At 44.8% G+C, this 16,486-nt stretch overlaps 1 protein-coding gene across 2 annotated transcripts in view; it reads right to left on the bottom strand.

Annotated features, from left to right (window-relative positions):
* Window positions 1-1,898: 1,898 nt before the first annotated feature.
* Window positions 1,899-16,486, bottom strand: part of CLCN5 (chloride voltage-gated channel 5) — a 154,174-nt gene continuing 139,586 nt past the window's right edge. For both annotated transcript variants that reach the window (XM_035004713.1, XM_035004723.1), the window contains exons 8-15: window positions 15,680-15,802; window positions 14,623-14,829; window positions 11,478-11,558; window positions 10,692-11,234; window positions 8,664-8,850; window positions 7,040-7,438; window positions 6,672-6,888; window positions 1,899-5,389 (exon numbers count right to left, since the gene is read on the bottom strand). In XM_035004713.1, coding sequence (XP_034860604.1) covers window positions 5,299-5,389; window positions 6,672-6,888; window positions 7,040-7,438; window positions 8,664-8,850; window positions 10,692-11,234; window positions 11,478-11,558; window positions 14,623-14,829; window positions 15,680-15,802 — 1,848 coding nt within the window. In that variant the 3' untranslated portion in view covers window positions 1,899-5,298. The remainder of the gene's footprint in view (window positions 5,390-6,671; window positions 6,889-7,039; window positions 7,439-8,663; window positions 8,851-10,691; window positions 11,235-11,477; window positions 11,559-14,622; window positions 14,830-15,679; window positions 15,803-16,486) is intronic.

The raw sequence follows: 16,486 nt of genomic DNA, 5'->3' as shown, positions 1-16,486 counted from the left end.
GGGGATGGGGGGAGGAGGAGGAGAGAGAAGGAGAGGCAGAGATCACTTTTTTTAAACCCTCATATTTTTATACCATCATATGCCGTTTCTCCCTTTATAAAAGGCCAAACTTTAGGCAAGGCATTGATTCAGTGAGTGCACACAGAGGCTGAAGACCCTTTGGCAGGAACTGAGAGGTAGGAATTTATGACTGTGGGACTCGGCAGGGGGACCTGATAGGTCCCATCCAAGAAACGCAAACTCTGCACATCACAGACTTTCTTTCTTGGGTGAGTTGGCAAAATCGGACTACACAGTGGAAAAAGCAATTCCGTTCCCTACATTGCTTCAAAACTTTGCCCAGATCCAGATGTTCAGAAGTGAGACCGCGGCCAGCAAACATTTGTGGAGTAACGTGAAGTTGCTAACGCCTACTATTCCAAGAGCTTCCCTCCTTGGAGCGAACAACCGAAACTGAGGCAGAGCAAAGCCGGAGTGGTCGCCACAGGACCACTGCATTAAATTTCCCTGTAAGTTTACACAGCTCCCTGAACTCTGATCTGAGAAGCCCTCACCTTTTTTTTCTTTCTAATACACAATAAGTATATTCTAGGGAGGCTAAAATATAGATTAAAAAAAAATTCAAGACAATCTACCTAAAGCTCATCACTTAGGCAATGGTACGTAGTAGCCGGCCTCCTTCCTGAGCAGATGTCTGGTCGCGGGTCAGCCCTCTCCGTACAAGTGGACTGCCTCCAGCCGAATGTGGCTTTGAGCCTCTCTTCTGCTCGCAAACCCTGGTCTCTGAAAGACTACTTGACTTGCTCTCTACCTGAGGCACATGATCAGACAGTTTATAAATGCCAGGTTGTATGGCGTGGGGCGCAGGATGGCCTTCCTCCTGCCATCTTGCAAGAACTCAGACACTTTCTTACTAGGGCTTCTCCACTGCCACATCTTCCAATTCTCTCTCCAGAGGGAGTCCAGGCAAACCCAGAGGTGATTAAACAAACAAACAAACAAACAAAAAATCAAGGTTTTAGGACACTAAGTTCAGACCACATATTTAGACATCTATTTTTTTTCTTTTTTTAAGAACTGAATATCCTACTTCCCATTTTTTCTAAATCTCTAGTTTTTCTCGGGGTTTTCAAGAGCTCAATACTCTGTGTACCACCCTGAAAAAATGTTCTCCTGCTTTCTCTGAACTGATCGGTGGCAATGTGGCCTGTCCTCAGTAAGCACTTCGGCCGTTTCAGATTCTCAATATCACCTTCACTATCATCATTGAAAACCCAACTTCAAAAATTGCACTCCTCGTGATTTATTAAAAAAAAAAAAAAAGATACTGTGGGGTAACAAGTTCACCTTCCTATTCATCACCTCACAAAACAAACCAAGATTGAGAACCCAACTGGGACAGGCAACTCAAATACGTAAAACGTGTACCATGCTCGATTACTTTGCATGATGGACTCTAATGCGTGACAAGTTTTTAAAAACATATTTGCTCCCCCCACACCTGAACGAGTTCATAACATCGTGGTTAAGGGGCGCCTGGGTGGCTCAGTCGGTTAAGCGTCCGACTCTTGAATTCGGCTCAGGTCACGATCTCGGGGATGTGAGGGGTCGTGCGATGGAGCCCCGCATCGGGCTCCAGGCTGGGCGTGGAGCCTGCTTAATATTCTCTCTCTCTCTCTCTTCCTCTGCCCCTCCCCTCCTTTAAAAAAAAGATCATGGCTAAGAATTACTTCACAGCCTTAGACCACACTAAATCCCCATTACTTTATCTTTCTCATGTCTCACGGAAATGGAGACTTGCTAGAGAAATTTATGCTGTGCTCTGCTCTTCCCGTAAGGGGTTCAGATTCCGCCTCTGCTGTCAAAACAACTGAGCCACTTTGCTGTTCAATCAGCAAATTAATCGTTTGCTCTGCCAGCTGGCAAATCCAAAGTGTCATCAATGTCAGATTACCCACCAGAGGGTATCAGTTCTGTGAGTTACGCCACCCCTACTGCATAGCTGGTCTGGGCCAGAAGGAAGCTGCGGCCAGAGAAGAGGAGAGCGTCGGAACAAACATCCGAAAAGAAATGACCTTGACGGCGGCCGTTAGTTTGCATTCTCGGTCCCTTGCGTCCTCCCTCCTGTGGTCTAACGGTGCATTAACTGTTTCGGCCTCTTTTAATTCTTTACATTGAACATCTGACTCTACAAAGTCTAGCAGCTAGACTTCTACAAACCTACCGACTCCCACTCTTCTCACGACTGGCTGTGTCCCAGATCTTTCTCCTCCGCAAATCCTAAGTCTCTTGAAGCATGCACCGGCATTCTTTTGTAAATCCTTCCCTTGCGTCGGGCAATTTTCTTTTCTTAACACCCAAACACACTGGTCTCAACTCAAATGAATTTTTAAGTGGCAGATCATCTAGTCTTTTGCCATTGAGGTATGTGGCCACTTGAGGCTACCGACGCGCCTCCCTGTAATGGCTTTGTTTGTTGGGTAAGTCTGTCCAACTGCTGAATCTGCAATGGCAGAAAGAACATTTTCCTTTGCCTGAAGACAGGAAACCCTTGAGTGTTAGGTGCTGAGCTAGCAGGTAGCAGAGAGCTTTAGCCACAATTAGCCAACCTTTGGGCCAAACCATAGGATTGGACATACAATGAATACCATACACTATAGCTACTTCTAGCCTATGTGTTACAAGGATTCCTGAGAAGCTGAGGTTAATGAATGAGATTTATCAGGAGTGAGGTATCAAAAGGATATTATTCTCTGGAGGGCCAATCGGTGCTTAGTATCTAGAAAGTATACCTTGGCACAGTGTTATCTGATTTCTCAAATTAATTCTCTGAAGTAGCACCTTAACACTGGCTCATCTGTCTGAAATCAAAAACACAGCCTAGAAGAAACACAAAGGCAAACTTAGACGCCCTCCATATCGCCGCTGCGCTATGAAATGCGACCAAACCTTTGTCATCAAATACCAGAAATACTAACGCTTCCTGTTTTGCAAACTTTAGCTGGACGGCTAATAAGAAAAGATAGGTAGTGAACCAGAAATACACAGATAAGAATGGCTCCTGCACAATACACAGGGGCGGTCCGGCCCACGGCCTCATCCCATATGAGGAAATCAGTGGCATGGAAGGGACAAAAGACATAGAGTGACTGAGTCATGACTCTAAGAGAAGACAACCTAGAGAGCTTTTTTCTCTTTCACTAAAATGTTAGCGTGATAAACTTAAAAAAAAAAAAAAAGAAAAGAAACGAAATGAAACTCTGGTGAGTGCCTTGATATTTGAAAGATAAAAATCAATACAAGCCTTGGCTACCCAGGTCTGGGCAATGAAAGATCTTCAGATTTTGGAAAGATAAGAACTAGGGGTAAAAAAAAAAAAAAAAAAAAAAAAAAAAAAAACCTAGATTCAGGGCTCAGCAACTTGTAAGATGAGGCACCCTGAGGTGTGCGGGGAGGGGAGGCGGGGGCGGGGAAGGATACGCCGAGCGACTGCTGGTTCCAGGCTGGAAGGATGGCGCCAAGTGCGGGGGGACAGACCTGTAGAACAGGAAAGGCTGAACGCACAGCCCTGCAGTTGAGTCTTGCTGCTACGGGCACTGGGCATCAGCACAGAAAGGGAGGGAGGCCCGGCAGCAGCAACTGGGCAAGAGAGCAAAGCAAATGGCTGGGCGTTACCTCGGGGGTCCATGTGCCAGAGGTTGCTGAGCCCCGGTTTACAATTTAACTAGCCCCGGGAGTTATTTCTTGAGAGAGGAATGATTAACCAGGCATGGCGCTCAATCCCAAAGAGGAGTCGGGACTGAGGAGTGGGAGGGGAAAAGAATGGAGGGGAACACGGGGGTGGGGGCAGCCACACATGGGGAAAACAACAGAAAATGAAACCAGGCGTCGGTCGGGATGACAGTGGTGGCGCTGTGATTCCCCCAGGCGTCCCTATGGGGTGATGTTTTCTACTGCAGGAAAGGTGGTAGAAAATTGAGACAGGCACCTTTGCAATTGGATAAACAAGCACCTTTGGTGTCACCAGGCCTTGTCCACACCCCTGGGTCTTAGGATGGTTCTGCATTTTATTCAGAATTCTAACGAGCCTCAAGGGAGTGGCAGCTGCCTATCCTAATTCCAATGCCTCAAATAGATTTGAAAGTACCCCAAGCCTAAATTCATGTTCACAGGGACAACACTGGCCTGTTACATGTCCTTAACACTGGGAGGAGGCATGAGTGCCCAGTTATTTGAGTACTGGTGGTCTTTACGAAGGAATGCATGAGAATGCAGATTCAGCTCGGGATCTTCCCTGGTTTATCAGTACACAGTCTAGACTTGGTTCCCTTTACTATTCTTACATATTCCAGAAGCCTAAAGCACCATCACTCATGGAGGTGGCATCTGGGTAAGAGAATTAGTCGGGACCTCACCAAAAAATGTGAAATTCCTTGTCATTGACTTTGCTTAGAACTTTACTAATCATTCATTCCAAGGAAGCTGGAGAAATCATTCCTTGCTACTAACAAATTCATGGCGAAGTCCTTGTCTACCAGCTAACAAATACCATCTGGAAAATTACCCTTTTTGCAGACAAGGAAAAAGTTCCATAACTTATCTTTGTGCACTTCAAAAGAGTACCAGGAACAAGCAAGCTATAAAAGTCAACCTCTCTAAATTCGTTTAGAGAAGGTTAACCAAAGCAGCATTGTCTTATAATCAGATATTAAAATTAACATACACGTACACACACACAAACTAATAATGCTAAATATTGTAACAGGAACAAGATAACATTTGAACTGAATTTTCACAGTCTGGAAAACACCATTACTATTTTCCTTCTGGCTTTCCTTTCTGTGGTTGGAAAAGCAAAGCCCCTTAGTTTACACTTCATCTTCCACCAATGACAGTTAGAGTCCAAAAAAGTGACTTTTTCATGAGTTTCCTGTAGGCTATAGGTCAGGACGGTTGGAATTTTTCTTGCATAGTTTTCAGTGATTGCATATTGGCTAACAATTATGTTTTAAATTAAAAAAAAAATTTAAGAAGAATCAAACCAGAGCAATCTCATTGACTCTTTCACGAAATCTTCCTAATGCAGTGTCACAGAAGCCTAACTGTATTTTCTCCTAAAGAGAAGATTAAATTCCAGAGATTATGTAGTGCAACTGGTTAACTTATAGGAAAGAGACAACACACTAATATAACTTCACCCTCCAAATATGGGAAATGTGTTTTGGGTACCCAGTTAACAAAACACATCCGTGGTCTGCAATGTCCTTCCTGTTTTACATCCAGCACAGCCCTGTGATTCTAGTTGAAGAGAATGGAGTCGGGATCTTGGTTTGCCATCTGTGCTATGTGCTTTAACACGTCCTTTTTGGTAATGATTCCAAGCAACCGCCTGGAAGACAAAACGAGACAACAAAACAAAAATAAGCCTGTGGTTAACATCCTGCGAGGTGAAGCTTTTCCGCCCCAGTCCTTCGCAACTCTGTCTTCAACACTGTCTGCACTTACGGCATGAGGCGCTGGTGGGACTAGGTGACGTGCACCAGGCAAACAGGACTGGGCGTGGGTCCCTAGACAGGCGGCCAGCATTTCTACCTTGGGTCTCGCATCCTGCTACTTCTTGGGGCTTAAGTATTCCCTGTATGTCTGAATCTTCTCGTTTGCCACCCAGTTCAAGTGCTCCTCCTCCAGAACGCCTCCCCTGATCCTGCGGGCCAGCAATGACTGCGTCCTCCTGGCAGCAATGGCCTGACCTATGCCCTTGTCCCGTCTGCTGTCGTGTGACCTGGGCTCATGTGATCTCAAATTCCCTACAACGCTGCGCACTCCTTGAGCAGGGAGAAGGGCCTTATTCCTTTTTTTGTGTCTCCTTGGCGTCTAGTGGAATACCGTCTTGCACGAAATAGGGGATTCAGTAAATGTTGAATGAATCAGTTAGGGGAAGTCCCCTTGCTGATTCAAATCCTGCAAGACATCTGTTACAACATTTAGAAATTGTAGAGAGTGAAATTCTTACATAATTGCTGGATTAACATAGCATGCTTAGAAAAAAAAAATCCACCCTCCTCCTCCACCTTCCTTCTTTTCCAATAAAAATAGCAGGGCTTCCTTTACTGCATAAGAAATGTCCTGGGGGGGGGGGGACAGAAAAGAAATTTTTTAAAAATTTAAAAAATAATAAAATAAAGAAATGTCCCAGAAAGAAAGAGCCTTGGCCTTGAGAATCAGAAGACTTGGGTTTAAAGCCTACCTCTACTATATATTAATGCGGGGCCCTTGTGCAGATCTTCAAACCTCACCAAAACTTGCTTTTCTCATCCTCAAATAATAATAACAAAGGTACTGTAAGGACCAAATACTATATACACATATAGTATGTAATACCATCATAACTTCAGTGCTGTCTGTTCAAGAGGACACAGCCATTTCCTTTGCGGGGGAGGAACTGCATTATTTACAACGTGCAGCAAGCAGTCCCATCTCTCAAACACACTTTTGCCCCCAAACCCCTTTTCCGTTAATTATGACGATAAAAGAAACACATCCATCTTCATCACGGAGCTTCAGAAGGGCAAGTGCTACTAACGTTCAAATGAATTGGGTTCTTCTCTCTTTATCTCTCTACAGTCTCCTTCCTCCCACAACCCAACGTGCCTCCCCCAAGGAGCCCTCACCCGTTGTGCGTAACCAGGCACTGCCGCAGTCCCAGCTTGCGGAAGATGTCCACGACAATCTCCATGGGTGTGAGGTCAGTCACAGTGAAGGGGCTCAGATCCAGGATGTTCCGGAGCTTTAGGGTGGGCGGGGTGTAGGGCGGCATGGGAGGAGAATGTTCGGTGAAATAAATGATGGACGTGCTCACAACCCCATCCTGTTTTTTTCGAGCATTTTCTATTTGAGAAGTAGAAAAAAAAAAAAAAAAGTTGAACATTCTATCTTGATGGCCCCTAATTCGTCCCGTCCTCCCTCTGTCTTCACCCCTTTGACACGTATTGATTTATTTCCACAGCGGATCCCGTGATCCTCTTTCTGAAATCCTTACCAATGGAAATAATGAGATCTCTCCGGAGAACAAAACCCACAAGTCTTTGGGACTCCCGGGACACCACCACTGGGAAGCCACTGTAAGTGGTTTCGCTGATGATAGTCTCTACATCTTCCACGGTCATACTGTCCTGAGTAAGGACAGTCAATAAAGGATCATTTCTCCGGGGTTTCATCACATCCATTGCCAGGGTCTTATGGGCAAACTCTTCTTTGGCTTCAAGAAAGGGGTAACCATTGAGACGAATGTGGGCATCATAGATGCCCTCTCGCCCAAGAGCGTCTGCCACCCACTTGCTTGTCATGGCTGCAGCCATCAGAGGCACAATGTACTCCAAGCCCCCAGTTAGTTCAAACATTATGACAACAAGGGAAACAGTCATCCGGGTCACCCCACCTGCAACGAAACAGATACAGGCCACTGAAAACAGGAAAAGTTCAGATTCATGCCAGATAAGGGCCTGCGACAGACCCCCATCCAGGGAAAGCCTACTTACCAGAAACACTGCTAAGAGGGGGGCTCCCCCATAACTGCAACTGCATTACAGCCAGTTTATAATGGACCTGAGTCACATTTCTCAAAATAACATCTACAGAAGCGCAACAGGCCTTCTGCATTTTTCTCCTTTTGTTTCTTATTCATGCATTGCTTTCTCCCCCTTAATTATAAAGGTCATTGCAGAAGATACCCACAACTTGTGTAACACTACTGAGACGAGAGGTTCTCTGGAACGTACAGGCCATTGTGGAAAAGTCAGAACACATTTCTTTAAAGTCTATAAAAGACGGGGCAGGCACCTGGGTGGTTCAGTCGGTTAAGCATCTGCCTTGGGCTCAGGTCATGAACCCAGGGTCCTGGCATCGAGCCCCGCATCGGGCTCCCTGCTCAGCAGGGAGCCTGCTTCTCCCTCTGCCTTTCCCCCTGGCTTGTGCTCTGCTCTCTCACTCTCTCTCAAATAAATAAATAAAATCTTTTAAAAAAAAATAAAGTCTATAAAAGAAAGTCATTACCCATAAGCTCACTGCCTAGAAATAAGTAGAGTAAAAATTTTGAATGACTTTTTCAAGTTTTTCACTATGTAAAAATGTATGTTTTTACGTAGGTGAGCTCATACTACACGTTTAATTCCCCACCGTGCTCCCCTCCCCCCACTTTATGTCAGGAACATCTTGGATATTATCACAAATTTATTTAACATCATATTTAAAGATGTTAAATATCAGCATCACATTTAATAGCTACATAGAATAACATTACAAGGTTATACGGACCATAATCCACTGAACCAGTCCCTTCCTGTGCATATTTAAGTTGATTCCAATTTCTTGCTATCATAAATAATCCTGTGATGAACACTCTTGGGCAGATATCCTTCTCCACGTTTCTGATCATTTCCTTAGTATGATGAAATTTGAGAGTAAAATTGCTCCCCAAAGGGAGGAATGTAGCTATATGATAAAGAATGCTTCCAAAGCACTTGAAAAATGGCAAACCCAAAAGGAAACGGATGGTCATTTAAAAAAAAATAAATCAATCTGCAGTCAACTGTGTTTCATATCACGCTTCTTCATGATGTCACCTGGGTGGCAACTTCTTCAAACCCAATGCAGACACCACTCACCCAAGCAGGCTGCAGCCCCAACCATCGCATACAGGCCAGGGGTGATGCAATCCGCTCCCTGGCTACACCAGCTGTTGAAGATGGCCCAGTCATGGTGGTAATAAGCCAGCTGTTCCATCCCCACTCCCAAAAGTCGACCTGCTATAGCACCAACAGCCATGCTGGGGATAAACAGGCCAGAAGGGATCTGCAAAGAGAAAGCAACGGGTGCTTAGGGAGGCATGATGCGTCCGCCTGGCACGTGGTAAGGGCTAGAGGACTGACCCTCTGCGAAGCGAACAGGCCAAATGACAATTTAACTATGCACTATGCTAGCAAGTGGCCGTAAAGACTTGTGTAATGCTACAGGGGCTAGAGGTTCTCTGGCACGTGCAGGCAAGGACGACTGCAGAGAAGCTTACCCTGATCCGGGGTCCATCAGGCAAGAGCCTGAACTCTCCAGACCAACACAGAACTGGAGGCAGAAATTAAGCCTTTCCCAAAGAAAAAGGAAAATAGATGGAGTTTCTCACATATGCAGACATGTTCCCCAATTCTGAATTCTTAGCAACGATTCCCCTCTATTGACTACCTACCACGTTTTATGCTGGATACTCAACTGACAGGATTCCCCGAGTTCTTGACAACCACCCCTGGGGGGACAGGCGTTAGGATTACCCAATCACAAAGAACTCAAGGTTCAGGGAGGTGAAGTAACTCACCCAAGGTCAAGATAACAGTAAATACCGGTGCTGGGGATGAAACGCAATGCTCCTAACCACTCCCATGTACTGAATCTTAACCTACTGCTCGCATTAAAAGGATTGTACATGAGGTTACATTTTATTTTGTAACAGTATAAAGAAAGACGAAATGATGACATTTTTTAAATGAGGTAGTAACTATGGTTGCGTGACTATCCAAAACAAAACAAAAAAACCCACCGCCACCACCACCAAAAGACCCTCTCGTCGGTCTCCCGCTCTATTTCCTGACTCCTAGGATATATACGGTGAATTCTCAATGTTCTGTGTGAAGGGAGGGAAATGATGACAAGGACAAAATAAAACAGCAGATTATTTTTAAATAGCCTGTGTTTGATTGTGGAATACATATGAATCTGGGTGGGTCTGATGGTCTGAACATTCACTTTAAATGAAAGAATGAAGCCATGATGGGGAAAAAAAAAAAAAAATCACTCAAGAAGCACTGTAAAACCTTCCCGGGTGTCGAGGAGGATGTGTATCAATTCAGAGACTATAGTACTGGCTAAACTGAGCTGTGGAGTCTTCTTCTCTGGTTCGAATCTCCATTTCCCTAGAGAACAGAGGGAACTAACTTGGTAGTTGGGTGCTAAAGAAAAGACTAACAACCTAGGGCGGAGGAAGAAAATACCTCAATGAATGTTCCTTTCTGATTTCTTCCGAAACATGGAACTGATAACAAGTACCGAAAATAAAAGATGCTGGCCTGACGTCTGCTTCTGACAGTTGCACTATTAACTTGGGATCACCTGTGAAGTTCCTGCTACTTGGGCATTGATGACAATGGTATAGAATACATTTAGCGCCACACTGGGCCAAACCGTAGGACATTGCCATCTTAGGGTCAAAATGGTTGAATAATGGCTACTTCATTTGGTTCAACTTGATATTTTGCTCTATTGGCAAACTCTAAAGCCACCCTCTAAGGACCAAAAATGTGGTGGTCAGATATTGTTTTAACATAAAATGCACATGAATAAATACCTTACCATCCCTTTTGAGGGGCAAAATCTGTTTTCCTCTGGAAAGGATAACACATTTCTCCTTAAATCTCATCACTGAGGTTTGCATGTGGCCTAAAACTAGGCTTGGACGATGTTTGGTGGAGGTACCGCTGTCTAGGAAGTTATGAGGACACGTGGGAGCGGGGGGGTAAGGGCTTCTGAGGGTGGGGGATAATGCTACATGAAGCCGGAAATGCCACATGAGCTTTGAAGATTGTATGGTGTCTTGGCTTTGCCCCCCAAACCCACAGCCACACATCTACCCACCAAGGTGTGCTCACCTTCATGCCAAAGGTGAATATGGTGATGACAATTTTCAGTATGAGTGTCAAGGCCAGCTGCCACATGGCACTGTAGACTCCCACTCCAGCCGGTCTGTCGGGCAGCTCTCCCCCCTTGCTTGTGTTGAAGCGGTTCTCATAATCACAGAGCTTGGAGGAGTCCAGCAGGCCACAGTCATTGAACAGCTCAGAAATAAGCTCACTTGTGCTCATGCGGGTGTACTCATTGGGGAAAGCCAGGATGGCGGTGATGGCTGTCACAACGAGTACCTCCACGACAGGGTACCTGCCCAGCTGAGTGGTCTTACGCTTCCGACACCAGGCAATGTTGGTGCGGATAAACAAAGCTCCCCACAGACCACCAAATATGCCCAGCACAATGAAGGGCACGAGCTCAAAGAGATGCCAGGGGGTGTGAAACTCCACATAAAATAGAACCAGGCGGCTGTTGCCAAAGGGATTGATGGAACGTAGAGTAAAAGCTGCCACCAAGGCAGCAAAGAATGAGCGCCACAGCGTTTTGAGGGGGAAATAGTAGCTGACCTGGAAGAAAGAAGGTGAGAAAGCAAATGTAAATCAGGATGCAGAAACAGTTTCAGGTGAAGAGTCACTGCTGCAGTTCTTTGACGACCGAAGAACTGCCCAGAGAGCGCTGGTCACACGGTAAATGGTAACCTGCTGAGTTGGGAGGAGCACTTCGGGTCCGCAATGTCCCATAGACACCGGCCAGGATTCCTGACACGAAAGCAACACACACATATTCCAGAGACAGATAAAAGTAGTTACCTCTTCTAGGCTGAATAACACCCCGCCGATTGGTGCCCCAAAGGCTACAGATACACCAGCTGCCGCTGCAGCCGACAAGACCTACAATCCAAAACTCAAAATTAGTGTTGGAATAATGACACCTTTCTACCATCAATTACGTTTTAAAAAAGGAGTATTAGTGTTTACTAAACATTTAAAAAAAAAAAACCCACTATATGTGCTCCATATCCGGTTAATCAAAAATGAAGTTCAATTCATATTTACTTATTTTGAGAGCAAATGCTGCAGGCTACATTTCAAACGCATGGTTCAAATGCTGGAACAGGTAGAGGGTCTTTCCTGTGTAATTAATCCGGGCATGTACTTTATTCTGAATCATTCCCTTCATCCCCAGTACTCTCAATTCATTAACTGAATTTGAGTCTGTAGACCTATTAACCACCTAAATGAAGTCTTTTCAGTGATATATTTACATAGCGCTTTCTTTATTAAGGAATGCTTTTTAAATGAGATTTTAGAGAAGGCTGTCATGATACAAAACTGAAGTAACAATTGGCTCACAGCTACTCAGGAGCTGCAAATATTCACACAATAGGTGGTTGGGGCTTCCTGTACTCTGTGCCCCACTCGGTCCCTACTGACTGGTGGAAACAGAAATAGGGAGCAAACTAGAAGCAACGAGAAGCAAGGGGACAGACTCTGAAGGGAAGAGAAGACCTAAGTGTGTTTCGGTGAGGCAAGGAAAAGGGCTAGGTGGGAGAGGAAGAGGAAGGGGAAGAAGCTGTCAGAGGGAAATAAAAAAGGACAAGGAGGTAGAGAAAGAGAGCAAGTGATACATAGCTCAACCTCAGTATGTAGGCACACTCATGCGCATGGAGAATATGCATGACCAACACCCTAGAATTAATAGAAGGGTAAAGTCCTTTCATTGGATTCTGGTTGCTGTGGAGTGATACGTGATTTGTGGTAGTAAGGAAATTTTTAAAAGAAAGTTCAATGAAAATGAAGAGCTTCTGAAGAATAAAGTGGTTCTTGGCAAAATAAATAGGCAGGTTTCCCTGGGAGCGCAGGAGGGCCCAGGGAAATGAAGGGGAGGAAGGAGTGAGGTCTCCGGGGCTAGCCTGGGAGGACTTCGAAATTCGTGCCTATGTACTGGCTTTCATCTGAGAAGAACAAGGACAGTCAAACAAGAGGATCTCAGTGACTCTTTCGGTTGAATTATGAGGAAAAAGAAAGAATCGTGATGGCTGGTTTGCTTCAAGTTTTTGCTGACAGAGTGGAGTCTGTCTATGCCCTTCCTTCTCAAATCTGTAATCTCAACCATCTGCCCACTTTGACAAGGCCCTGGGACACAAAAGGGTTGCTGCCGATGGTGAGAAGGACAGGAAAAAATAACTGGAAAGTCTAAATAAACCATAGGAAGTGAACTCAAGATGCAAATATTCACAAGTCTAGTTAGAGAAATACATGATATCTAAACAGGGAAATACCCCCAACTCCCCTCTCATTTTATAAGGAACTGTCTGAACAAAAATGCCAATTTTATGGAATGAAAGTAACCGGCAATCTATAGTTTCGAAGTCCCCCTACCCATGCAAAACCAGCAAGAATCAACACTCTACTCTTGCCAGCTAAACTGGTTTTTTCATCTCTTTAGCTTCTGTTGTACCTTATTCTCATCTAAAAACCTCACCAGTTTCACACTGCCTTTATGCCCCACTACCATTTGACGGGTAGCTAAACAATCGACTCTGACTTCCCTCTCCCTTTCCTGCTAACCTTCCTCTCCTGCCAGGAACTTTCCCCCTTGAACTATCAAAATGGATTCCATATTTGAAATTTCAACATCTTTTGAGTTTCCTTCTGGGCCTTGTGGTTTGGTTTGTTTCGTTTTCTGAATAAATCACTGGGTTCCAATTTTGTGAAAAATCCGTTCTAATGAAATGACCTTGGCCTTGACCCATTTCATATGTGATTTCTGTGTAATTCAAGGAAAACAGAGCAAGAACCATTGTTTTCTTAAATCCTTAATTATAGCAGGATAAAAGTAACCAATGACCTCGGACATTTCTAAAAACTGTTCTTCCTCCGCAAAATGATACACATTAAGAACTGCATGAACATGAGAACAGCTACAGAGATGCGGTGGTGGGACTAAGTTAGCGGGGTTGAGGCAGAAGGCAGACAGAAATCCTATACACAGAGAAACTCATTCAGTGTGGCACTAGGTAGAAATAAAAGATGGAAAAGCTGGTATCTGAAACACATGTGGAGCTTATATTCGTTCACAGGAATAAATGACTTCTTTTAAAAATCTTCTCTTATTTTTGAAACTTATTTTGTTATAAAACAGCACAACATGTATAGATTGATATGTAATAAAGGTTATTAGAGTTAAAGTCCTTACTTCTCCCTCACTACCACCTCACTTTCCTGCTTACCACAGGTGGACATTTTCAACAGTTTGGAGTAAAACCACTTTCCAGACATTTTCTTTCTAGGTGCACATATACATACTTTTTAAAAAAAAAAACATTAACTGAGTTATTCTATACATGCATCATTCCAAAACTGGCTTTTGAAACTTAATGTTATTTTGTAGCCATCATTCCACGTCAATATACGTAAGGCTACCTTTTTTAACGGCTGCCTAGTATTCTTTTTTTTTTTTTTTTTTTAAGATTTTATTTATTTATTTGAGACAGAGAGAATGAGAGAGAGCACATGAGAGGGGGAGGGTCAGAGGAGAAGCAGGCTCCCCGCCGAGCAGGGAGCCCGATGTGGGACTCGATCCCGGGACTCCAGGATCATGACCTGAGCCGAAGGCAGTCGCTTAACCGACTGAGCCACCCAGGCGCCCCAACGGCTGCCTAGTATTCTATAGTACAGCCAGAATCTCGTTTATTCGATCGGTCCCCTGTTGATGGATGTTGCGATTGTTTCGTTTTACCACGATATTGACAAACGCTGCACCAACCAGCCCCACACATATACGTTGGTTCCCACACACACTTGGGGTGTCCGTAGGATAAATTCCTAGAAGTGGAACCACTGGGTCAAAGGGTATTTGTACTGACATTGGTCGAGTCCCCAGATCCTCATCCCTAAGATCGTACCACTTATCCTCACCAAAAAAGAGACAATTTGGGCCATCTGTCATTACCTCTCTGCGCTTGGCTTCATTCTTCCTGTATTTGTTGAAACAATGGCACAGGATGTTCCCACAGCAGCAAGCCACGTGCACCAGGGGGCCCTCTTTGCCCAGGCTCAAGCCAGATGACACGGCCAGCACCAGCGTGATGGTTTTGATAATCAGGGTCCACTTACCCAAATAGCCCCTAATAATAAAACCGCTCAAGATAGTTTTTATCTGCAGGTCAAACACAGAGAGATTGAATATAGACTAAGCAAGTAAACAAGGCTGGGAAGCAATAATCTGGACCTCATTATGGAAACTGCACCTTTCGAACAAGTGACATATAAATGTTTGACCTACGTGACCCCAATTTGGGAGGGATCCTGAGAGCCCAAGAAAGCAAGAACTGTTCTTTAAGCTTTCAAGTTCCTTTCCCCACCCCCACCCCCGGCCATGTGCTAGCTGGGCAAGGGAGTATTGCAAGCATGAGAGTGTGTGTGTATTAGAGAAGGGGAGGCAGAGTGGGAGGGTGTTTTCCTTACTTACATCCTTACAGGCCAGTAGAGCCTTGATTCTCTGCCAAAGAAATTTGTAACTATGACTTGGTCAGGAAACAGAGAGGGGCAAGGTCGTCTGGGTAACCTCAAATCTCAGTGGTTTTGGTCACTGTCAAGCAATCTAAGCCAAAAGTAGTTAGAAACAGGATTTCGGCCACCCTCCTTCTAAGCCCGAATCATATTGTAGGATATGAAGCAAAATAGTTTTATTTCTCCTGCTTGAACAAAGTTGACAATACCACTACTTTTTCCGGCCAGAAACCTGGGATCTACCCTTGATCTCCTTGGGTAGGGAGCAGGGGATGGCCTTCAAAGGGCCTGATTCCCCAGGAATCCACCCCCTTTCGTGTCCAGGTGGCCCAGGCTGGGAGACTTGAGGGAAGACCTAGAGAGACCCCAGATTTCCTCCGGGTCTGATCCTGTTTCATATTCGAATTGCAGGATAGGCTGGAATACCTATTAAAGGCTTTTAACCAGAGGAAGGATTCACTACTGTTAACCATTTATAAACGGTTTGAGAGACTCACCTCAGGAATTCCAGAGCCACAGGCGTAAGGCGCAAACACTTTGACAAGAGACACGGCAAGGAAGGCAAATAGGAGAGCCCAGAGGACGTACATGAAATAATTGACTATGTAGGCAAAGGCTCCCTGGAACAGGGGAAAAAGAAAGAAGCTTGTTTTAGCCCCGGCAGCCTCAATGAGGCACACAGCACTGAGGAGGAATAGGGTTTCAGGAGAGGGGCTTGGGAAGGGAAAAAACCTGTATCACATCGCTCAAAGGCGACCCCTGAAACACTGTCAGCCCACCTGGCACTGAAAACGAGAGGCTTTGCTACACGCAAAGGAAAACTGATGCCAGCTGCTAAGGATGGACAAGAACGAAGAACAAACAAAACCCGAAGCAAACTCATGTTCAATACGAGACCTCGGGCAGGTTCTGTGGTCAAACAGATCTGATTTTATGTCGATTTTATTAAGAGCCTTGAAAGCTCTCTTACTGGAACGGCCGAACCTTGGCTACGTGTTTGAAGTGAAGACCAGCTCTACCTGCCCTGGTGTCACATTCTCATGGGGGGTTATGGTGTCGAAAATTCTTGAGCGCTTTTCTTCAAATCCACAGTTCCGTTCTATAGGGAGCCACCACATCTTTGAATTTTGCTGTCACAGACTCAGCAACAAGGAGATGCGAGTAGAAAGTTTCAGGCTTTGACCATAGAACAAAACCAGTGAGATGCCAGCTCACCCGAAGAATAAAACAGCAACAGCTCTTTTTAAAATGGAGAGAACATACTTGTGACACTGTCCTCCTAGGATAATGAAGTCTGCCAGAAA

The sequence above is a fragment of the Mirounga leonina genome, unplaced genomic scaffold (assembly GCF_011800145.1).
Source record: "Mirounga leonina isolate KUSES-001 unplaced genomic scaffold, KU_Mleo_1.0 Mir_101609, whole genome shotgun sequence".
NCBI classification, from domain to species: Eukaryota; Metazoa; Chordata; class Mammalia; order Carnivora; family Phocidae; genus Mirounga; species Mirounga leonina.
This window is presented reverse-complemented; position numbering and strand designations above follow the sequence as displayed.